Here is a 24,151-nt window from a genome sequence, read left to right on the forward strand (position 1 = left end):
TTGGGTGCATGGCGTACATGGCCCTAGCACCAAGATTGGTGGGTGCTCATTCATGGGGAATTGTGTGGGTGCTCGGGAACCCAGGGAGTTGCCACCTATGTCTGGCACCCTAACAAGGGGCGCCGACATGGGTTCCGGGACTGGCCTTTGGACAGTGCCCGCACCCCGCCCGCAGTTAATAGGAACGCAGTCACTGACACTACAATAGACAGCGCTGGCACTTCTGACAACTACGCACAGCTTCGTGGCTGTGGTTACTTGAGTGTGAAAGGCAGTGGCTTGTTTGAGCGGGATTACTGCAGCGCCATCAACTAAGCATGCATTTTTTAAAAGTATTAGAATTATCGATTCTTAAGACGCGGAGAACCTGTCTTCTTCCGACCAAATATCCGTTTAAGCCAGCATCTTTTAAGCGTGGCCAAGAGGGTTCTTTCTGCGAGGGGGACACGAGTGCAACAAAGCTTGGTGTACGAGTTCCAGGGGTGTAGACACACAATTTCCCGCTCAGTGTGTTTCCCACTCCTTTGAAAAAAACGATTGTGAAAGGGGGGACGGGGCGGCGTGTGTCCGTGATAGATGTTGGGACCAACGTATGCAGTTGTGCTAAACATTAGCAACTTTACTTGGGTTCATAGAAACGGAAGCGAGTCCCAGCTCTTCCGGAGGAGAATGTGGTGGCTCTCAAAAGAGCCTTTGGGGTAATGAGGGGGTGCAAGGGTGGCTACGAGGTAGCAGGTGCTGCCTCACGCTCTTTCCCCGCGGATGCGCCTGGCGAGCTGGATGTCTTTGGGCATGATGGTGACGCGCTTGGCGTGGATGGCGCACAGGTTCGTGTCTTCGAACAGACCCACCAGGTAAGCCTCGCTCGCCTCCTGCAGAGCCATCACCGCAGAGCTCTGGAAACGAAGGTCCGTCTTGAAGTCCTGCGCGATCTCGCGCACCAGACGCTGGAAGGGCAGCTTGCGGATCAGAAGCTCCGTAGACTTCTGGTAGCGACGGATCTCGCGCAGCGCCACCGTGCCCGGCCGGTAGCGGTGAGGCTTCTTCACGCCCCCCGTGGCCGGAGCGCTTTTACGCGCAGCCTTCGTGGCCAGCTGCTTGCGCGGCGCTTTGCCACCGGTGGATTTGCGGGCGGTCTGCTTGGTCCGAGCCATTCTCTCGCCAGCAGCAAATAAGGAGGACGAAGCAATACAGGTCTAAGACTGAAATGAATGAGCAAGCAGATCCGAATCCCGGATATTTATAGCAACCTCCTCTTGACCTGATTGGCTGAAACAGCCATGATACATATTTTTCAAGTTGCCGGGCTATACCATGATTGGACAAAAGCTGCTCCTCTTCCATTCGTCAGAGCTTTCTCGTCATTCATTCTCATTGGAGCCAATGATACTTGGTTTCCATGATCTCGTTTCTGTAGCGAAAAAGCATCAGAAGATTGAGCGGCGCTGAGCTTTCTGTAACTTGTAACACTTAGGGAACAGGTCGTGAGATCCACATTATGTATCTTTTTAAGCGAGGCTTCCTCGGACTGCTGTGGTGGTGAATATTAATTAAAGAGGGGCTCTGTGGCTTCTCCTAGTTAGGAAAGAACGATTAAGGAACATTCGAGCATTTTGGCATCCGTGTGTCTGGAAAGAGGAGCGCGCCTCCGGGGGTGTCGGCGTCGGATGTCACACTGAAGTGAGCGCTGGGAAAAGAAAGCAGTTAATACTAGAACGGCATTTTAATAAATCATTTCCTCGACTCGGCTAGTATTTAAAGCGGGCGATTAAAGTGGCACCAACCGATTTCTTGCCTCGCCACTTCAGCCTCGGTATTACTCCTTGGGCTGATACCCACTTACCGGGTGGTACGTAAAAAATTGCCCCTCTTAAAAGCAAAATGCAGAAGAACAATTTTCCTGTATGAATTGCGTATAATTTCGCCTGCTAAGCATCTTTTACTGAGGCTCCAAGCATACCCAAATAACGTGAAGTAAGAAGAAAATCTGATTGGTCAGATTCAAACCCTCGCTGCTTGATTGGTGAAGAAGCCGAGCTACTATGACGAGCGCGCTGACGGAAGTGGGGCGTGGTGAAATCAGAACACGCGCCCTTTGTGCGGGTTTCACTCAGGTCGGGCTCAGTGCTATATATACCCGTGCCGTTGTTCCTGCAGCTTCATTCCTTTTTTCTTCGTCTAAGAAGCAGAGACTTTGCTCAGCAGAGATGTCTGGACGTGGAAAGGGTGGCAAAGGCCTTGGAAAGGGAGGCGCCAAGCGGCACCGCAAAGTGCTTCGTGATAACATCCAGGGCATCACCAAGCCTGCTATCCGCCGCTTGGCTCGCCGCGGAGGCGTGAAGCGTATTTCTGGCTTGATCTACGAAGAGACCCGAGGCGTCCTCAAAGTCTTTCTGGAGAACGTGATTCGCGATGCTGTGACCTACACCGAGCACGCCAAGAGGAAGACCGTGACTGCCATGGACGTCGTCTACGCTCTGAAGCGCCAGGGTCGTACTCTGTACGGTTTTGGTGGCTAAGCTTTTCAAAACCCTTCATAGACTCAAGAACCCAAAAGGCCCTTATAAGGGCCACCCACGCTTTCATAAAAAGAGCTGCGCTCGCTTGTATCTTAAAAAAGCAACGTTGTGATAAAATGAATGTGTTGCGACTTTTCGGTAGCAATGTAGCCTTGTCCTTATAGATTGAGGTTGCCAAAGGAAACATTACTGTTTAGGAACTTGGGCTGGTTTCCAGCTTTTGATATTTTCTTGTCACATTTGCGCTACTTTTGTAGCAACCGACTGAGGTTTCCTCTTTAAAACTAAATACGTAGTGGGAGCTTGTGAGCTTGCTATTTTCTGGGTTAATTAAATAAAATCCCCACCCCCTGTTTCCCGCCTTGCTTTGTTTAATTTTAAGCCCCATCTAGAACGTTAATAAAGGAGTCTTGCTGGTCGCCATTTCCTTTCTCAAGGCTTTTTTGTGGCAGATCTCGCAGCTGTTTCCCCCCAGACCTACGCGTCCTCAAATAGGTTTTCCCTTTTCATTTAAAAAAGCTCTGTATCCTGCCTCGTGTGTTTCTTAACATAACACCCCTTTTAACGCGTGATTTAATCGTCTGTCTAGATATACTGCAAATTGGGGAGTGGGAGGCGCGTTTATCCATGAACAAAGAAACCAGAAATGGCATAGAAAAAACGCGGGATTTCTAGTAGCTATCCAATTGCAAAGCAACGCGGGGGTTTTAGATTGGTTCCACCCAAACGCGTCACAAATCACGAGACTTCATTCTTATCTCCTTTTGCCCCGCCTTCCGTGCTGACTACGCATGTGCAAAGCGTCGCTTTGTATGCTGAATGGAGCATATAAGAAAGTACGGTAACTGAGCTGGCCCCTTAACTCTGGAAAAAAAAAATTAAAAATGTTGGGGGGAAATGATGTACCGGTGGCTTGTTGGTGTCTTAGGACAGGCGAGCGGTTGCTGAGCAATACCTTTTCAGGAGTACCAGTTATTGAAATCAGACAAAGCTGTTGAGTTCATCAGAACTCTTAGCAAGAACCAGCAGTTAACACAGTTTCGTCATGCACACACATAGAACCTATTAAAGTTAGAGAGCAAAAGTAAAGAGAAATACAAGTAAAGTGTATATTGATTTTAGCTGGTTACACCAGGTATACAAATATATTCCAGTTTGTGTAGTGCTAATTAGCGGTTTGGCTTGAGCAGCAATTAAAAATAGTATCAGAACCTTGCCTGTTTACTTTCACCTCAGATTCTTAGAGATAGGAGAAACAAAATGGACAAAGTACATATTAGGGCACTTTTTGGGTGATGCTAAAAATTGTCATATTCCAAAATACATCTTGTTATGTACTGAGTTGAATAGGATCCAAAATGCAGCAGTCTGATTGGTCCTAGAACAATAGGATTCAGAATGCAGCAGTCTGATTGGTCCACAGGAGCCACCCAATCCAGCTCCAGGTGGAAGTGAATCCGCAACCTGATTGGCCTACAGGAGACTCCCTGAATTAGCCAATCATGTGGGGCCCATTGTGTAAATAATGTATATAAAACAGACATTCTGGGGGTACTTCCATTCCTCCTCACCACTATGAGCTAAATAAAGAGCATGAAATCTACTCTTGACTCTGAATATATTTCACTAGCAACAAGGATGGGATCCCACCGAGCTGACCGCCACACACAGCCCTGCAGCACCACCACCTGCTGCACTGCTGCCTCACACCTTGTATCCAGGCTGTCACACCATTGCCTTGCACCATGTATCCAGGCTTCAGCTCCAGGTCCCAAGGAACTCAGAATGGCAACCGACAGCAGCTTCTTGCCATTCAACACTGCATCAGGAGACTGGGAAGCATACACCTCCCGTTTCACCTTCCTCCTAGAAGCCAAAGGGGTCACCAACGAAGAAGACACCAAGAAGAGGGCGATATTCTTCAGTGTCTGTGGAGAGGAGACGTTTGAAATTGCCCGGGCTCTCCTTGCGCCTGAAGACGTCGCTACTGTTCCTTACAAAACAATAATGGAACGGTTGAAGGGGCACTTCTCACCACAGCCCTCGGTAGTGGCTTGTCGAAATGCCTTCTATGCAAAGCGGCAAGCCCCTGGGGAAACCATAACTGAGTTTGTGACCTCCCTCCGCCAAGCTGCCCGGTTCTGCAACTTCTCAGAGTTGGAGAACATGCTTCGTGATCGCCTCGTCGGTGGCCTGAAGGATAAGAAGCTGCAACGACGCCTCTATGCCAAGAAGGACCTAACGTTCCAGGTCGCTCTGGAGGAGGCCCTGGCAACTGAAGCTGCCAAGAGGTCGATGCAAGAGGCACGGCTGAGCCTGCTGCCCCAACCGAGGGTCCACCACAAAAACCTCACCAGTGACTCAGGATCTGTCAGGGAGGAGGCGCACCAAGTACAGCGGTACACTCAAGCAGCACACAGACCACAGCTGCCTTAATGAGAATGCACTGATTCACCGCCCTGGGAAGGTGATGGGCCACGCGAACGCCCTCAGCAGGCTACCACTACCAGAAACAGGCCCCAAGCCAGCGCTTGTGCAAGAGGTTATTAGCCTGGAGTTGCTTCCCAACCACCCCATTCAGGCACAAGAAGTTATATTGTTTAAAACCTTTAATAAATATTTAATGGTGGGGGGAAAAAAGTTGCGCACCATTCCAAGAAAGATAAGATCATCTCCTGGGTCCAGAACTGGGTGTGGAGGGGATGGCCCAGCAGCAGCCCCAGGTCTGAATTCGTGGGCTACACAACCCATAAACATGAACTGTCAGCCCACAAGGGGTGCCTGTTATGGGAAGCAGGGTCGTTGTTCCCCATCCCCTCCACAAAAGGGTCCTGACAGCCCTACATGAGACACCCAGGGGTTGTGAGAATGAAGGCCCTCTTCCGGAGTTATGTGGGGTGGCCAGGGATTGACAGAGTGATAGAGGCCTGGGTCAAACATTGCCAGGCCTGCCAAGAATCCCGCCCAGGTCCCCCACCCCAAGGGCCCAAGTCCAGTCCTGGGAGTCCGCCCAAGCACCATGGTCATGCCTGCACGTGGACTTCGCTGGCCCCTTTCAGAGGAAAACATTCTCCATAGTGGTGGACTCCTACACCAAATGGCTGGAAGTCGCACTGGTACCGTCCACTTCGACGTCCACAGCCATCTGGGTACTACGCAGGCTGTTTGCAACCCACGGGCTCCCTGACACTCATCTCGGACAACGGAACTGCATTTACGTCAGGAGAATTCCAGACCTTCACAGCACTGAACGCCATCCGCTACATCCGCTTGGCACCATTCCACCCTGCCACCAATGGCCAAGCAGAGCGCATGGTGCGGGCCACCAAGGACACCCTCCACCGCATGACGTAAGGGGATTGGGAGTACCGCCTGGCCACATTCCTTCTAGCACAGCACAGGACCTCCACCTCAACAACTGGCCAGAGCCCCGCTGAACTATTAATGGGCTAGCGCCTCGCAACCAGACTGGACTGCCTTCACCCCAACAGAGCTCAGGATGAGGTAGTGGTGGGGGAAGGCAGGAACCCCCGGACCTTTGTGGCCCAGGACCCAGTGTACGCAAAGAATTTTGGGCAGGCCCAGCATGGGTACCCGCCACAGTTACCAGGGTCACTGGCCCTGTGTCTTCCAAGGTCCTAATGGGGGGGGGGCAATGCTGGCGCCGCCACTGCGACCAGCTATGGCGACGATTCCAAGGAGAAAACCAGGAGGAGGACAGGTCAGAGGAGTCCCAAGGGAACAGTGGGGCAGTGAGGCCCGTAGAGCAGGAGGGGCCAACAGGGGAGGCAGAAGCAGTAAATACAGAAAGGACCCATGAGGCCGAAAGGACACTGGAACCAGAGCCACGACTGAGCGAGCCGGTTGCGCCAGACCAAGCGGCCCCATTGTAGCCAGCATCCTTGGAACACAGCCAAAACCCGAACCCCTGACCAGGGAACACCCCAGGCCGCAACGCACACGTAGGTGGCTGGCATACCTTGAGGGCTATGAATGCAACCTCCCAGGCAGGACTGGAACTTAGAGGGGAGGGGTGTTATGTACTGAGTACTGAGTTGAATAGGATCCAAAAGGCAGCAGTCTGATTGGTCCTAGAACAATAGGATCCAGAATGCAGCAGTCTAATCGGTCCACAGGAGCCACCCAATCCAGCTCCAGGTGGAAGTGAATCCGCAACCTGATTGGCCTACAGGAGAATCCTAGAATTAGCCAATCACATGGGGCCCATTGTGTAAATAATCTATATAAAGCAGACATTCTGGAGGAACTTACATTCCTCCTCACCTCTATGAGGTGAATAAAGAACATGAAATCCACTCTTGACTCTGAGTATATTTCACATTTATTGGATGTTGGTGGGGGCAAATGGGAGTTGATTAGATGTGTTTGTTGTTATTACATCAACAAGCTCTGTTCATGCGCCCACAATAATGTCAGTGAGCATCAAGTGTGTAGAGGAAGCTCCTGCTGCATCCCACCAGTAAACGCCCCCCCTCCCGCTTCCTGAGGATAAAATGGGAGAGCAATCCATGCTTGCCACTTTCAGTTCCTGGTAGGAAAGGTGGGGTAGACAAGGGAATAAAAATAATAATCTGTGGTGACAGGGGCTGATGGAACACAACCATTTATTTCTGGTGGGGGTCGGGGGTAGGGAATGGGTTCCTCATCCTTGCCCTACACAGTTTATATGCCTGTGAAAATCTTATTGAATACATGAGGAGGGCAGTTCACAAAATATAAAAGGGCAAGTCTGCCCCTCACACTGTAGCAATTGGAGAGCATGTCCCAGCTGTGGTTCCTAGCCCATCAGCCCCAGCTGATGAAGTGACTCAACTGCAGCGGCAAAATGTTGGCTTAAACAGCTAAGCACGTAGCAGAGTTGTAAATGACTTGTGCCACTGAGATGGAGGAGTGTGCATTTGGTTAATGTATTACTCATGCTCTAAAGCAGTGAGCAGCACATTTTGCTGTCAGAGGACCGCACTCATTTGTGGGCAGCCCACTGGGGGCCACATGCAAGGGATGGGGTGGGGCAGGATTAAAAAGTGGGTGGAGCAATAGGTGTGGCTGACCTTCTAGGCTACCTTCTAGCCATGCAAATGTGAGAAGTTCCTACACATGCACACACACTTACATGCCTCTCCCTCCATGCAAGCAAGTTGTATCCATTCCAAATTTGCAATCTATTCCATTTGCAAAAGCACAAAGGGGGGGGGGGGGACGACAGACCTAGTGACCAATGTGGCCTGGGGGAGTCCCTAGGATTGGTTGGAAACCTGAAGGCTTGCATTTGACCCCATGCCAGAGTAGGGGATTATTAACTACACATTTTAATGAAGAATTTCATGGATTTTAATACATTATGTATTGCCTTATCAAATAATAGAGTTGGAAGGAATGCATTAGTCCAACCCCCTGCAATGCAGGGATATGCAGCTGTCTCTTATGGGGATAAAATCTGCAACCTTGACATTATCAGCACCATACTCTCAGCATTGAGATGGTACTGACTGCACCCCCCACGTATGTTGGCTGTGCTGAAATACTAGGAACTTTAGACTCCTCTCCAAATTTTTCAATTCCTCCTCTTTACTACAAAATTTTGTTACTACAGTGCATGATCTTGTTTCCCCCTCTTCCATCTCCATCTTTGGTGTTCCTTCTCTTAAAACATGGGCCACTTTTTTATGCTGAAAGGTGAGATAAAAATCCTTTTTTTGGGGGGGGGGATATACTTTTGTCAGTTTGATATGAATTACTTCGACGATATAATAGGAATTAAATGTGACACTGACAACTCCTATAATTAGGGAGCAATCCTAGCTCCACTTAACAAGGGAGTAATTTCCATGGAGCTATTTCGGGGTCCACACCCCCCTTCTGAGTGTGCTTAGGTTATGCAGCTCTAATAAAACGAATGTTAAGGTTATGCATGTTGAATAACGAGGGAGAATCCGCACTGGAGGGAATTCCTCCTTGTGCTATGACTCTTCAAGCACAACACAGGAGCCGCGCGCATTCTTTCCGGGTGTGAATCTGTGAATCGTTGCGGGATGTGACTGGGCATGGCATGTTTACTGCTAGAAAGCAAGAGGCGGCCCGGAGGGTCCTCACTCCGGAGAACAAAGACTGGGCGTGCGAGAAGGAGGATCAACCAATCAGAAAGCTTTGCCATCACTGGTCCAACCAGGGCAGAGCCCGCGATATTCAAACTTTTTCAACGGCTGCGTTGCGGACCTCAGCCAATAGGACCACGAGGATTCGGCTATAAATATCCGCCAGCCCAGCCGCTGCCTTCATTGTTTCGAAGTACTGCAGAGAGGTTAACTTTGTTGCTGACTTCCTTGGAGAGATGGCCAGGACCAAGCAGACCGCCCGCAAATCCACCGGTGGCAAAGCGCCGCGCAAGCAGCTGGCCACGAAGGCTGCGCGTAAAAGCGCTCCGGCCACGGGGGGCGTGAAGAAGCCTCACCGCTACCGGCCGGGCACGGTGGCGCTGCGCGAGATCCGTCGCTACCAGAAGTCTACGGAGCTTCTGATCCGCAAGCTGCCCTTCCAGCGTCTGGTGCGCGAGATCGCGCAGGACTTCAAGACGGACCTTCGTTTCCAGAGCTCTGCGGTGATGGCTCTGCAGGAGGCGAGCGAGGCTTACCTGGTGGGTCTGTTCGAAGACACGAACCTGTGCGCCATCCACGCCAAGCGCGTCACCATCATGCCCAAAGACATCCAGCTCGCCAGGCGCATCCGCGGGGAAAGGGCTTAAAAAAACTACAGTATTACAATTCATTTCGGCAAACTCGTAACAACCCAAAGGCTCTTTTAAGAGCCACCCACTCCTTCACTTAAAGAGCTGGTTGCTGCTGCAGCGATCTGTCTGTTTATACTGCCCAAAATACGTAACGGGCTATCCCTGGTATGGCTTCTACTGCATTTTTTTAGAAGTTTCAGTAATGCGCTACGATTTCAAGCTCTGGTGTGGCGTAACCACTATACGTTAACATTTGAGGAAGGACGTGAAAAGATTGGGGGGGGGGAATGGGCACTGGTGGGTGGGTGCATGGCGGATAGGGTTTAGGAGAGTATAGCAAAGGAGGAGACCTCGCTATCCTATTATCGTGAGTTTATACGGAGTCAAGCACTGAATTATTGACAAGGGTGGCAGCAGCTCCTTCAGGCTGCAGATATAGGGGATTTAAGGATCTGGGAAAATGATGACTAGTGACGACTGGCGCAAGCGCGTACTGGAATTTCAGCGTTCATTCTTGTGGGCGGAGTGGAGTAAGGTATATAGCTAGCGGGAAATTGTGTCTACACCCTGGAACTCGTATACCAAACTTTGTTGCACTCGAGACCCCCTCGCGAAACTGTTGCTCACTCTTAAGTCTGAACCACCGAAGACTTATTAAAATGCCCTCAATTCACTCTTAGCTGACAACACAGGAGTAGGCACACGAGTAATTACGCTCAAGGAAACTACAGTACTGTACACTACTGCCCTGTAAAACCAAGTACCCCAAACCACTAAGGAGGCGAACCACTCAATCCTGTGCGTAGCTGCACCGAAGTGGCAGCGCAGACTAGGGTGCAAGTGCGCACAGGGATTGCAGCGTCCCTTGATTTGTTAAGAAGCGGGCGAGAGGGGTGTGTGAGTTTCAAAGTATGGGGAGAACCTCTGGTGCGCAAGTCAGCTCTTTCCGGGTGAGAAAGTGGGTGGCTCTTAAAAGAGCCTTTGGGATGGCGAGGGCTGCTGGCGGGCGGGAGTGGCGTGGCCTCTTCACTTCTTCTTGGGCGCCGCTTTCTTGGGCTTGGCCACTCGGGCCTTGGGCGTCTTGGGCTTGGCTTTGGCCTTAGCCTTGACGGCCTTGGCCTTAGCGGGGCTCTTGGGCGCCGCCTTCTTGGGCTTGGCGGCCTTGGCCTTCTTGGGGCTCTTGGCCGCCGCTTTCTTGGCGCCCGCCGCCGGCTTCTTGGCAGCGGCCGCCTTCTTGGGGCTCTTCTTGGCGGCCGGCTTCTTGGGCTTCTTGGCCGAGCCGGAGGCGGGCTTCTTGGGCGTCGCCTTCTTGGTGCGCCCGGCGGCCGGCTTCTTCTTGGCCCCGGCCGCCGCCGCCTTGTCCCTGGCCGTGTCGTGCAGCTGCTTCTTGTTGAGCTTGAAGGAGCCCGAGGCGCCCGTGCCTTTGGTCTGCACCAAGGTGCCTTTGCTGACGAGGCTCTTGAGGCCCAGCTTGATGCGGCTGTTGTTCTTGTCCACGTCGTAGCCGGCGGCCGCCAGCGCCTTCTTGAGCGCCGCCAGGGACACCCCGTTGCGCTCCTTGGACGCCGCCACCGCCTTGGTCAGCAGCTCCGTCACGCTGGGACCCGACGCCTTGCGCGGCCCCTTGGCGGCTCCCGCCGGCTTCTTGGCTTTCTTGGCCGGCGCCTTGGCGGCCGGCGCCGCGGCCACGGGCGCTTCGGGAGCAGTCTCCGACATGGTCGCCTCTGCTCGCGACGGCTTTCCGCTGGGGCTGATGCTGCAGGAGGAGGAGGAGGCGGCGGGCTGCGGGCTAGAAGCTCTCGGAACCGAAAAGTAAAGTCTGAAGTGCGGCCCCGGAGCTGCCTGCTATTTATAGGGGCGGAGCTGCGCGCTGATTGGTGCGCTCGCAGACCCCGCGCTCTCCTCCGCAGCCAGACATGGCTCCTGTCCCCGCTGCAACTTTGTGTTTCTTGAGGGCCACAAAACGGCCCAAATCGCCGCGTCGCCGCCTCGCAGCGCGCCGGGCCCCGGGCGAAAGGGACCCGCGGGAGCCTCTCTCTCCGAGCCCGGCCGCCTCGCGGGCCGGGGAGGCGGCGCGCCGGGGGAAACCAGGCAGAAGCGCGGCCGAGTCCCGCTCGGCGCGCCTGGCGCCGCGAAATCTGGGCCTTTTTCGGCTAAATTAAAAACTTCTCGCGGCGATCGGGGGCCCGAGAAAAGCGCCGAGCCAATCTCGGGGGGGTCTGCGCCCCGCTGGTGGGGGACCCGGCGTCTCCGGAGCGGCCGTTGTTGCGCAAAAGCGCTTCGAGTTGGGCCAAGTAACACATTCATTCATTCACTTTGGGCCCAGAGAGAAGTTGCCTCGCACAGAAAGGCCCTCAGTTTTAGGGCGTATAAAAATATTTCTTTATTTATTTTAAATTATCTCACTCCTTTTCATGGCCTGACAATATATCTTGATCCTAACATATAGTTCTGAAAGCACCCATGGCATTCTATGGCACTAGCATTCTCCTTGCCACACTAATGGGTGCTGGAGGTTTTTAAGTGTCTAATGACTGGTTCACCGTCTGGAAAGTATCCTATGCCTTCTTTTCACTCCATTCTGCAGAGTTTTATTTGTGCAATGAGACAGCCTGATTTCTGACCCAGGTACCTAATTGGGAAATTGCAATAGCAATTTATTAAATGCAAATAGAGCATATCTTGATCAAAGGGACTGGAGGAGGAAGGGAGTGTGGATTTCGCAAAACTCGGTTGCTAGAGTATAAGAATGGCAGAACAATTTTAAATGGCTGGAAGGAGTCAGTTTCAGTTCTCCCCTTATTGCTTTATGAATTTATAAAGTTGCCATCATATTTTAAGTAGCCCACTGGGCACGACCTGACTTGATGCTGAGTAAACGCATATAGGACTGCACTGGTGATCGATGCTTCTACATTTTCTCCATCTCAAAGTTCTCCTCTGTGGTACCAGCTTTCAAATTCATATAAAGCAAAGGATGTGATGCCCCAGCAGACTACTGGGTCAGTTTTCAATGGACCACTAGGTATCAGCTGCTGTTTGTTGTGATTTCTGCCAATGAGTGGACCAGGGCTTGGTTTTGCAAGGAGTGTCTACATATAAATCAGCCCAGGGACTTTTCATTGATATGACTCAAGACTGTTAGGTCACACTTTCTGTCTGGACGTGACACATTCTGATGCCAGATGCAAGTATCCTGAGCTGCTCAGTTTGTGGGGGGTTTTTTAGGCTGCACACACACAGAACATTTAATGCACATGGCTCCCTGCAAAGAATCTGGGAACTGTGGTTTGTTTCGGGTGTTTGGAGCTGTAGCCCTGTGAGGGTGAACCACAGTTCCCACAATTCTTTGGGTGAATCCATGAGTGCCAGATGAAGCGATTCCACCACATATGAAGTAGTGTTCCAGAAGAACCACAGCCTCTCCTTTTCTGATTTTAGACAAAGAGTGGAGTCCAATAACATCTCAATAGCCTTTTTAGAGTGGCTTCTTATATACTGTATTTGCAGATATGGTTTTTAATGGGGCTTTGGACAGCAACATTTCCCAAATCCTCTATCCAAATACCTCAGTTGCTCTCCCAAACTAGTCTCAGTCCATGGGATGAGCCACATTCTACGTATATTGAGTAGAAATTTGTATATATCTGAAGCTTGGCCACTTCAACTGGAGACTGCATGTGAACAAAAGGGTTTTTTTAAAAAAAGTCGAGGAACGGAGCCCTTCTCCTTTATGGAGTAGGACTTGGATAAATGAATATACTTGAGTTGGAGTCTGTTATAGGGAGACATGTTTTATTTTATCCTTAAGCAGATTTTCTGCAATGGGTCAACCTTTGGGCAAAATCTCTTTTCATTTTATGGATTCCTCTTTTTCTGCACAATAGGAACTGGTGATACTTATCATCAAAGCAAAGGCCAGTTAATCCAAAATAGGAGTGAAAGGGTGATGGCAAATGAGCTAAGTGCAAACTGCCATTCACACTGCATTCAGAAGTTCTGCTGTTACTTATTTTGCTAATGTGAGCCCATGATGTTTTCAGGAAAGATAGGGCATTAAAATTGGGTTGTGAGGATTCCAAGTTCCGTTTTGACTGATAGATTTAAAGCTGAGTTATTAATCACATGTGTCAACAATTTTAATTGCAAGACCTCATAATGCAGCTTAAGATTTGGGGCACCAAGAGCTCCCTTAGTTCTCGGTCGATACAGGGTTAGACAGTTCATCCTGCTCCTTTTACATCCTGAAATAAAAATACTAATAATCAAATGTTGCCATCCATCCAGTTGAGGACAAGGGATATGTATGGGCAGTTTCAGAAAGAAAAATAGAAATTTAGGAAGCATTCACATCTTCAGTGCTGCAATTTGGTCTAACTTAAATTTAAATGCTTCCAAGAGCAGAGCTCTTCTGTGGTCTTTTTATGGAGATTGCCTAAATTTCTTTGGCAGAGTACCTTCCTTTGGTATAATGATACCAAGATACCTAATTATTCCATATAACAATTTGGAATGGTATCTTTGAGTCCCCTCCAAGCAGGCAGTTTTGTATTTGTGGGGTGGGATTCTGCGGCAGAAGGCATTCAGGCTAGTCCTTTAAAGCCTTTTAAGCACCCATTTTTTACACATCTAAAGATTTAGTCAAGTACCTTGGTGGTACCTTGGTTCTCAAACGCCTTGGTACTCAAATGCAGTGGCGTAGCGTGGGGGTGCAGGGGGGGGCCGGCCGCACCGGGCGCAACATCTGGGGGTTAGGGGGCGCAAATCCACGGGTTAGGGGGCGCAAATTACTTGCCTTGCCCCGGGTGCTGACAACCCACGCTATGCTACTGCTCAAATGCTTGGTTCCCAAATGCTGAAAACCCAGAAGTGTTTCGGTTTTCGAAGATGCAGTTGTCAGCTATTGTTTCCGAGGTGCTTGCACCAATCAGAAGCTGTGCCTTGGTTTTCGAACATTTTGGAAGTCAAACGGACTTCCAGAATGGATCAGGTTTGATGCTTTTTTTTTTTGCTATTTATTTTGAGTTTTTGTTTTTGAGGCTTTTTCAATTAATTTGTCTTTGTGACTGTGTGGAACCCATTTCAACTACTGATTGATTGTGTGACTGTGGAAATAGATAAAAGATCCAAACAATGACTATCTTCAGTGCAGGTAAGATTTTTTTGTAAAAAAATTATCATCTACAATACTGTCATTCATTTTATAGTACAGTGCATTGATTATTGCTTTCATTTTATGGATCGATGGTCTCATTAGATAGTAAAATTCATGTTAAATTGCTGTTTTGGGAGTTGTTTTTAAAAGTCTGGAATGGATTGAGCTGTTTTGCATTACTTTCTATGGGAAAGTGCGGTTTGGTTTTGGAACACTTTGGTTTTGGAATGGACTGCTGGAACGGATTAAGTTTGAGAACCAAGGCACCACTGTACAACTATGTTGCCATAGAAACAACTAGCAAGTGATACCTCCAGAAAGAGAGGATAGCAGGGCTTCCCCATCATGTCATTCTAGGGATAGGAGAGTCGGAGAGCAATAGGTCATGTTTAAAGTCTTTAAGATAATGCAAGGCTATCTTTGAAAAAACAACCACCAAAAAACCATTTTCTTGGCTGTGCACTGGAGCTTGTTTATCTCATTAGGCTCTTGTAAGGAAAGAGAAATTAATATGTAGCTGATGAATTATATCCACCTGGGCAAGTGGAAACACTTCTTTGGTCAAGCATGGCAGGGCACCCAATTTTTGTTGACTTCCTCCACCCCTCTGCGGTCCCTCTTTGCCATATCCCAAATTACTCTGGAATATTCTCCAACTCTCAGGATCAGCTCTTCTGGGTCAGCATGGCTCTACAGTGGACACCACACACACAACACAAATACATACCCAAAATGTTAATAACCTTTATAACAAAGGTACCATGACATAAGACATTCAACGAACTACAGCTTTCAAAAGAACACACAATATCTAGTTTGTTTGTTTTTTAAAAGGGGTGTTTCATGAAATTGGGATCACCAACACACAGCCCAGCAAGAATATATTGATGCCAGTTAGTTAATCAAAGCACACATCAAGCAGTCTGTGTTCCGGTTTTAAGAACATAAGATCATAGCTGTCAACGTTTCCCTTTTTTAAAGGGAAATTCCCTTATTCCGAATAGGATTCCTCGCAAGATCAGACCAATGGGTTTCCTATTTCAGCAAGACCTGAGCACAACAGAACTCCCCTCTCCCTGCAGTTTCCAGCAACTGACATTACTGCCTCTGATCAGGGCTAGTAGTTTTCTTACATTAACATCATCTTTAGCCCTTTTCATTATTGGTGGTGGCTGGGTTCTTTCTTTTTTTTTTTTTAAGCAAACGAGTTTTTTGCATTTTTTGCTGCCATCATGTGGCAGTTTACACTCATTGCAGAAACCCCATTGTTTTAACTCATGCGAGATTTTGAATTTCCCGCGCCGCCGAGTCGTTGTGGCGGGGAATTAAACCACGCCTCCATCTGCTTCTCTTTGTTCTCGGGTCAGCATGGCGGAAGCCAGTGCAGCATTCAGATTTCGTTTTTTATCGTTTAAGAGTTTTTATCGTTTTTAAGAGTAGGTTTAAGCACAGCTGAAGATGGAAGAGTGCGCTTAGGAAGAACCAGAAAAAACCACTTGAGAGGGGGAGGCTATATTCTCCAAGCGCAGAAGCACCAATTATTTTCCTGAAAGAAAATGGCGACCGCTTTCTCCCAGAAGGCGCTCTAGGGTGGAATTGCAAGTTAAATATCATAAATCACTCGCGGGTAGCAAACAAAGCGGTAGGGTTAAACCTAGGAACTTTTATAAAAGCGGTTTAGCGTTACTCTTAATAAAGGAAGCCAATCCTAGGTCGGCTGCAACACTCGACTCACTTTTACGAGAAATCCTTTTCATTTCCTGTGAAACGATAATGAAGTACCGTAACTCAGAATTATTTCCGCATAAAATGTATCAGTATCATAAATTAGGTGGTTCAGCACTTCTTAAGAAAAAAGTGGGTGGCCCTGAAAAGGGCCTTTGGGTTTTTTGTTTTGTTTTAAGTAGTTTCAAGAACGAAGAAATCCCCTTAGCCACCAAAACCGTACAGAGTACGACCCTGGCGCTTCAGAGCGTAGACGACGTCCATGGCAGTCACGGTCTTCCTCTTGGCGTGCTCGGTGTAGGTCACAGCATCGCGAATCACGTTCTCCAGAAAGACTTTGAGGACGCCTCGGGTCTCTTCGTAGATCAAGCCAGAAATACGCTTCACGCCTCCACGGCGAGCCAAGCGGCGGATAGCAGGCTTGGTGATGCCCTGGATATTATCGCGAAGCACTTTGCGGTGCCGCTTGGCGCCTCCCTTTCCAAGGCCTTTTCCTCCCTTTCCACGTCCAGACATCTTCTCAGCAGAACAGAAACCAAACTGTACCGCGAAACAGAGGCTGCCTCAACTTTTATAGTCTGATGTCGGACCAGAGTGGAAACCTGCACGAGAAATATATATATATAGGCTCCGCCTCCCACTTTTCCCCGCGTGTTGGAAACGCCCATGAATTCTCAGTAACCAATCAGCAGAACCATGAAAGCTGTCCAATCAGACCTCGTGGAGAAGTATCCAATCAGAGCTCGAGCCCGGGGAAAGACTTATTCGAGCTTGGTTATTGCGGGCTTAGATTCCAAAAGCGTCGCTCAGCTCAATGAATGGGGCGAATGCAGCCTCCAGTGTGCTTCTTAACAGCTCAATTGCACGGCATGTGCTCAGTGGGGTTTACAGTCAGGTAAGGATTGCAACCTAGAGATAGAGGAGCCTGCCTTCTCGTCTTCGGCCTGGAAACTCCAAGAAACTACGTGGCTTAATTCTCCCACGCGTCTGACATACATACCTGCTAACGCGGCAACGAAGCGATCCTGAAGCAGCAGCTTTCCATTCGAAATGAGTCTCTTACAGGAGTTCTAGCTTGGCCCGCGGCCGCAGCGTGCATTGCCCTGGCCTTGAAATTTGTGTCTGGGCCCCTTCATGGGGAATTTTGTGGATGCTAGGACACACAGGGATCCGGCACCTATGGTCTACTGCGTGTTTCTAAAACTAGCGATTCGTTTTGCTTAAGGGGAGGAGTGAATAAAGTGGGGTTTTAAAAATAACCTTATCTCACAAAAGAAGCGACTGGGGAAAACACATACGGGAGAGTGTTAGCGGACGGTGGCTGGCTCACAGCAGTGCCTCTCCCATTTTACGTGAAGATTAATTGAATGTTAAACTCCCCGCGCTGTGATCATTCGGAGGAGAAGCCGAGAGATCCTGATGGCCAATCACATCAGGACGCGGGATTTTATTTTTTAAGGACCCGTTTCTTTGGCATGATTCATTTTGTCTGTGCCCTTCCTTCCAGGCGGACTAGTATAGCCGCCCTCCCTCAACAAAGGGGAGCCGTTCTCCAGTCGCCATTTTAGCCTGCGTTTCATCAGCTGTTCCCAATCCTATTCGCTCACACCAGACTCCCTTATTCGGTTTGGCGTGTCGTTGCACAATCCTGATTGCTGAAGATGGTTTAATATATTACTGGATGCAAATTTGTTACCCTCTACATACATGCAAGTTATTTTTCTCACCCGTAGGGCTTTCACCGCTTTTTTTTTGGTCAGCCTAGTTTGCTATTCCAGATATTTTGGACCACAACTCCTGGCATTGCCTACCACTGGCCATGCTGGCTGCTTGGGACAGAACATTCTAGAGCAGCCTTCCTCCATCTGGTAGTGGCTAAGACGCTTCGGTACAAGAACTTGTGTTTGGAATAATTTTCAGAGAAGTATCTGTATTAGTCAGCTGCAGCAAAATGAGTTTTGTGGAATTTTAAAGACTAGTACAGTGATACCTCGGGTTACATACGCTTCAGGTTACACACTCTGCTAACCCAGAAATAGTGCTTCAGGTTAAGACCTTTGCTTCAGGATAAGAACAGAAATCGTGCTCTGGTGGAGGCCCCATTAGCTAAAGTGCAGCAAGAGGCCCCATTAGCTAAAGTGGTACTTCAGGTTAAGAACAGACCTCCGGAACGAATTAAGTACTTAAGCCGAGGTACTGAGGCAAGGAAGAAGGGCTACCCCTATGCTATCCATATACAGTGGTGCCTCGCAAGACGAAAAGAATCCGTTCTGTGATTCTCTTCGTCTAGTGGTTTTTTTCGTCTTGCGAAGCAAGCCCATTGACGGATTAGCGATATTAGCGGCTTTTAGAGGCTTTTAGCAGCTTATCTGCTGATTGGATTAGCTGATAAGAGGCATAGCGGCTTAGAAAAAGGGGGGGGGAGAGGGGAAAAACCAGCAGGAACTCGCAAGACATTGTTGTCTTGCGAAGCAAGCCCATAGGAGATTCGTTTTGCGAAGCACCTCCAAAACGGAAAACTCGTTCGTCTAGCGAGTTTTCCGTCTTGCAAGGCATTCGTCTTGCGGGGCACCACTGTAATCAGTTATCAGTAATCAATATATTCATATATGCTCACATATAATCAGGGCTTGCAGTATTTTATAATCCATTTTGAATCAAAGGGAAGCTGTGCCTTAGCTAACTGCAAACTGCTTGAAACAGCAAAGTTGGGAGCCGGCCTTTCCCCTACAAACATCCGTGTACCCTGGACAAGCGGAAGACGTGAATCAGAGATACTGGTACAAAATCCCCTCAGATTCAGGCTAAATTAATCCACAGAACAGGAAGAGCAAAACCACAAAATCTCCAAACTCCCTGTCCTGTCATAACTAGGGGAGAGGTTAGACAGAGCGTCACTGCATGCATCGGAAAGCAGAACTAGAACTCCGTGCTTGACCAGGAGCTGGTAGCGTGGCAAGAAGCTTGCTAATTGGCTAATTTTCACTGACAATATCGTGAGTCCCTCATGGTTGTCTCATGATCTATGATTTGCTGTGATCTGCTCAGGTATAAAGACCTCTGGATTTCTGTAAACCGGGGTCCCGGTTCCTTTTGGAAGAGATTACAAACTGGGTCCTTATTGCCTGGCAATAAACCTCACCTTCTTATTCTCCTTTGCTGAGTCTGCCTGATCCTTATTTGGCACCAAGCGAGTACCTGCTTACGTTCATGTGCTTCAGTACCACTGTAAATGTATTGCCATAATAGTTGTGTTAGTCTTTAAGGTGCCACAAGACGTGTGTGTGTGTGTGTGTTTGTGTGTTGCACAAATAAAAAAGCACTGCCATTGATACTTACTTTTCTTTTTTTCATTACATTGCTGTGAGTTTCTTCTTTACTTGTACAGACACAAATGTCTATATCTGTGGCCAAATCATGCCCAGAAAGAAGATCCGTCGTTCCCCACATCTAACCACCCTTTTCAATTCATAATCCCCTAGGTTCTTCTTCAAAACATCCAGTACCCCATAATCCTGCTTCCCAAACACTTGCAGCCCTTTCTTCAATGTAGCCTTTCACATCCTGCTCCCTGGCATGTTTCAGATGTCTGTTCCAAAATGGCGCATTCTTTTTCCCCACCAGAGAGTTCTGAGCCTTGGTCCTAAATATACTGTATCAGAGAGTCCCTAGCTCATTTCAGCACCCTCTAAAAAAGGAACATTATGTGTTACATTCCTATTTCCGGATATCTGTAGCACAGTGGTTTTCAGCCACTGTGCCGTGGCATCCTGGGGTGCCTTGGATGATGGTCAGGGGTGCCCTGGGCAGTGCTGGCCTCTGTCCCTCTTTCCTCCCTTCCTCTGAAGCCCTCTTGCATCTCACCCTCCCAAAGGCTTGCACAGCTATTGCAGCAGCCCTGGCTACAAGCTTCCCAGGCAAATGGTGCCTCTGGGGCTGGCCAGGGGGTGCATCCTATGCCCTTGTGGGGCAGTGTGAGGAGGCACCTCCCTTTGGGGCAGGGGGGCAGCTCAGAGACCAGGGGCGGCAATAGCAGCTGCCTGGAGGACTCATAAGGTGAGGGAGAGGAGAGGAAGCTGAGGGAACACACAACAAGGGAGTGTGTTTGAAATGGGGTGAGGGGCTGCCAGCTCTGCAGGCAAAGGCTGACATAACTCGGCTCCTGGGGTGCTGCAGAAACAATGTACAGTTGTACCTTGGATCTCGAATGCCTTGGTACTTGGACGTTTTGGCTCCTAAACACCGCAAACCGGAAGTGAGTGTTCTGTTTTGCAAATGTTCTTTGGAACCCGAACAAGGGCCTTCTGATTGGCTGCAGGAGCTTCCTGCAACCACTCAGAAGCCGCACTTTGGTTTCTGAACGTTTTGGAAGCTGAACGGACTTCCAGAACGGATTCTATCAACTTCCAAGGTATGACTGTAGTTAGTCAAGGGAGATGTGGACTCAAAAAGGTTGAAAACCTCTGTTGTAGCAACAGACCCCATAATTCACTCTGTGCTGCTTGCCAGAGAAAGAGTAGGTCCTGTTGTAGAACTGGCAATAAGGGGGGGGGGGGAATCAAGAGAGGGAAAGAGTCGCTTTTGCCATTGACCTGGTAGCAATGAGGTTCCTTTCTCAGCAGCATTCCTCAAAGCAGAATCCAATGTGATAAAGAAGGGCAGCCTTTGCTAACAAAGAGATAGGATCTCTCTTGGATGCCTGCAAGGCATGTTGTGGCTGGTTCTGCAAGGATTCCTCTTTCAGCTGTGCTTTCAACTGTCACACAGCAGGGCAGGACAAAATGTCCCGAGCCATACAAAATCATAATACACAGATGAAAAATTACCAACAAAAAAATATGAAGCGTATCACAATATAAAATCCCAATATGGTTTGTAGAGTTACATCCATTAATTCTGCTCCATGTCTAAAGATGATGTGGTTTATCTCATCTTGGGGTAGATTGGGAATGTACACTGAAGTGTACATTACAACCTGACTTACTGAAGTGGGGGAGATATATTTAGATTTCCATACTATGTAGAGATGCAGGAGACTGAACCCGGGACCTTTTGCATGCAAAGCCGGTGCTGAACCACTGATCCCTTTGTTATGGACCAGTTGCTCCTCCCCATGGCTACTTACCGTTATGGAGGTGGTTTGTTTGTTTGCAAAAACAAGAGAGGACAGGACTATTGCGCCCTCCCTTCGTCTTTAATGTGCCACAAGAGTCTATGTTGCTTTTGCTACCTTAGAGGGTTGTTGTGAAGCGCGTGAAAGTAAGTGGGTACTCGCTTGGTGCCAAATAAGGATCAGGCAGACTCAGCAATGGAGAATAAGAAGGTGAGGTTTATTGCCAGGCAATAAGGACCCAGTTTGGAATCTCTTCCAAAAGGAACTGGGACCCCGATTGACAGAAATCCAGAGGTCTTTATACCTGAGCAAATCACAGCAAATCATAGATCATGAGACAACCATGAGGGATTCACAATATTGTCAGCGAGAATCAGCCAGTCAGCAAGCTCTTGCCACGCTACCAGCTCCTGGTCAAGCACAGAGTTCAAGTTCTGCTTTCCGATGCTTGCAGTGACGCTCTGTCTAACCTCTCCCCTAGTTAGGACAGGACAGGGAGTTTGGAGATTTTGTGGTTTTGCTCTTCCTGTTCTGTGGATTAATTTAGCCTGTATCTGAGGGGATTTTGTACCAGTATCTCTGATTCACGTCTTCCGCTTGTCCAGGGTACACGGATGTTTGTAGGGGAAAGGTCGGCTCCTAACTTTGCTGTTTCAAGCAGTTTGCAGTTAGCTAAGGCACAGCTTCCCTTTTGATTCAAAATGGATTATAAAATACTGTAAGCCTTGATTATGTGTAAGCATATATGAATATATATTGAATATATTGATTACTGATAACTGATTATATGGATAGCATAGGGGTAGCCCTTCTTCCTTGCCTCAGTTGTAAGGGTGAGAAGTATCAGGATTTAAGTAAATAAAAGGGAGCGAAGGAGTTGGGTGCTACGAACGTTAAGTAAGCTGAAGAGGTGTGAGGCAGAGCACAACACTTGGGGGGCTCTGATAAAAAAGTAGAATCTAGAAGATTTGGAGAGGTGCTTCAGGATTCCTGGTCGCCCGCCCCTTCTTTTAACTCTCCTCCAGCCGCCCAAAGCGTGGGAAAACTGGAGAGGGCGAGGGAAAGGAGAGTTTAATTCCTGCTTTGCAAAGCTGAGCAATCGGATCAGAAAAACGGCTGGCGATTACTATTGTATCCGGATACGAGCGCTTGGGCGCATCTCCATCCGGAGTGAGTACTGCATGTGATCCCCTCTCCGCCCCTCCCCACTTATCCATCATGCTTTGTTCCAGCATGTTTCCTCCTGTGGAGAGCAGGAAAGATCCCTTCCCCTGATCTGTCTCCTGCAATGGAAAAGCTCCAGCCGCTGCCCCATCTCGCTTGCAGGCCAGGATCCCCCTTCCTTGCCTGTATCGGTGTCTACAGTCGCTGCTGCCCTGAGGGGAGGCGCTGGGGCTGCAGGCGGGAGAGGTGGGGGGTGGGGTGGGTTGACGTCTCCAGGTAGCCCCCGCGGTGAAACCCACTTCATTGCCTCTGCCATCTTCCCAGGGGGCAGTGGGAGGGGGGGAAGGTCCTGCAAATAGTAAAGGTAAAGGGACCCCTGACCATTAGGTCCAGGCATGGCCGACTCTGGGGTTGTGGCGCTCATCTTGCTTTATTGGCCGAGGGAGCCGGTATACAGCTTCTGAGTCATGTTGCCAGCATGACCAAGCCACTTCTGGCAAACTAGAGCAGCGCACGGAAATGCCGTTCACCTTCCCGCTGGGGCAGTACCTATTTATCTACTTGCACTGTGAATTGCTTTCGAACTGCTAGGTTGGCAGGAGCAGGGACCGAGCAACGGAAGTTCACCCCGTCACATGGATTCGAACCGCCGACCTTCTGATCGGCAAGCCCTAGGCTCAGTGGTTTAACCCAGGGTGCCACCTGCGTCCCTCATGCAAATAGTAGGAATGATCAAATTCAGATACACTGCACTCCCCGCTTGTGCGCAAAAGCTTTCGCCACGCCCCCTCCTGAAGATCGGAAATGCCCACCCCCGTGTGTCTCTCCACGTGCCTTCAGCGTTTGTTGGCGTCCACATCGGAGAGCAGAACCGCGATGGTCGCTGACCATGCACGCTTCCTCCCCCATGTAACAACGCGCGCATGCCTACATATACATACAGCAGGTGTCTGCCTGCAACTCGGGTGCTGCAATCAAGTTGCAGGCCAGCAGTGCAAAGCGAATTTTGGTTTTTCCTGACTATAAAACTATAGGATACATCTATAGGGGAGCCACAGTGGGAGTCAGTGCGAGGCAGCTTCACGTGCTCATAAGAGAAGAGCGCAGTTCAGCCAGGGGTTTGGAGCAAGGGGGGCTTTCTCTGAGGGAAGTCATAAAATTGTAAGGCTGGAAGGAATCCCAAGGGTAATCTAGTCCAACTCCTGGCTCCAACTCGGTGTAGGTTTTAGATCTGCTTTGCAGACCAATTCAATAATTTGAACATGCCTAAAATTCAAACCCTCCTGCCAACCTAGCAGTTCGAAAGCACGTCAAAGTGCAAGTAGATAAATAGGGACCGCTCCGGCAGGAAGGTAAACAGCGTTTCCGTGCGCTGCTCTGGTTCACCAGAAGTGACTTAGTCATGCTGGCCACATGACCCAGAAGCTGTATGCCGGCTCCCTTGGCCAGTAAAGCAAGATAAGAGCTGCAACCCCAGAGTCGGTCACAACCGGACCTAATGGTCAGGGGTACCTTTTAAAATTCAATCCAAAAGTTTGAACATGCCTCAAAACGGCCAGATCCTTGCCACCTGTCCCCGGTGTTCAATCCAGGTTCTGGATGAAAGACCCTTGGACAGAGTGCTTTTGATGGGTGTCCCTTCCTCTTTCCAAGGCATTGTTGCCCACTCACTTGCCTCTGGGCCCAATCCACCCAACTCTTTGATGGGGGTGGCAGGAGTGGGGAGA

General features: G+C 49.2%; 5 protein-coding genes and 1 pseudogene across 7 annotated transcripts in view; 2 read left to right on the plus strand and 4 right to left on the minus strand.

Annotated features, from left to right (window-relative positions):
• The window catches only part of TBRG1 (transforming growth factor beta regulator 1), a 202,480-nt gene that overhangs the window by 52,548 nt on the left and 125,781 nt on the right, over nt 1-24,151 (minus strand). The gene's annotated exons all lie outside the window — the stretch shown is intronic.
• LOC309517180 (histone H3.2) lies at nt 605-1,987 on the minus strand. Of its 2 annotated transcripts, none has more exons than XM_082196264.1 (2): nt 1,785-1,987; nt 605-1,687 (listed from the first exon to the last, which is right to left on the minus strand). In XM_082196264.1, exon 2 carries the CDS (start codon nt 1,152-1,154, stop codon nt 744-746), a length of 411 nt encoding a protein of 136 aa, XP_082052390.1. In that variant the 5' UTR covers nt 1,155-1,687; nt 1,785-1,987; the 3' UTR covers nt 605-743. The 2 variants fall into 2 exon arrangements, with proteins under 2 accessions (XP_082052390.1, XP_082052391.1); XM_082196265.1 differs by having other exon boundaries at nt 1,844-1,986.
• Nucleotides 2,028-2,650, plus strand: LOC309517179 (histone H4 pseudogene; annotated as a pseudogene). Its single transcript has one exon. The product of its transcript is annotated as a histone H4 pseudogene (transcript).
• On the plus strand, nt 8,035-9,373 carry LOC309515923 (histone H3.2). The gene has a single exon (XM_082194236.1). The coding sequence runs from the start codon at nt 8,872-8,874 to the stop codon at nt 9,280-9,282; it is 411 nt and encodes a 136-aa protein (XP_082050362.1). The 5' UTR covers nt 8,035-8,871; the 3' UTR covers nt 9,283-9,373.
• On the minus strand, nt 10,137-11,048 carry LOC309516736 (histone H1.3-like). The gene has a single exon (XM_082195551.1). The coding sequence runs from the start codon at nt 10,981-10,983 to the stop codon at nt 10,294-10,296; it is 690 nt and encodes a 229-aa protein (XP_082051677.1). The 5' UTR covers nt 10,984-11,048; the 3' UTR covers nt 10,137-10,293.
• LOC309517895 (histone H4) lies at nt 16,199-16,761 on the minus strand. The gene has a single exon (XM_082197456.1). It carries the CDS (start codon nt 16,661-16,663, stop codon nt 16,352-16,354), a length of 312 nt encoding a protein of 103 aa, XP_082053582.1. The 5' UTR covers nt 16,664-16,761; the 3' UTR covers nt 16,199-16,351.

Source organism: Podarcis vaucheri (assembly GCF_965113315.1).
Source record: "Podarcis vaucheri genome assembly, chromosome: 13".
Lineage (NCBI taxonomy): Eukaryota > Metazoa > Chordata > Lepidosauria > Squamata > Lacertidae > Podarcis > Podarcis vaucheri.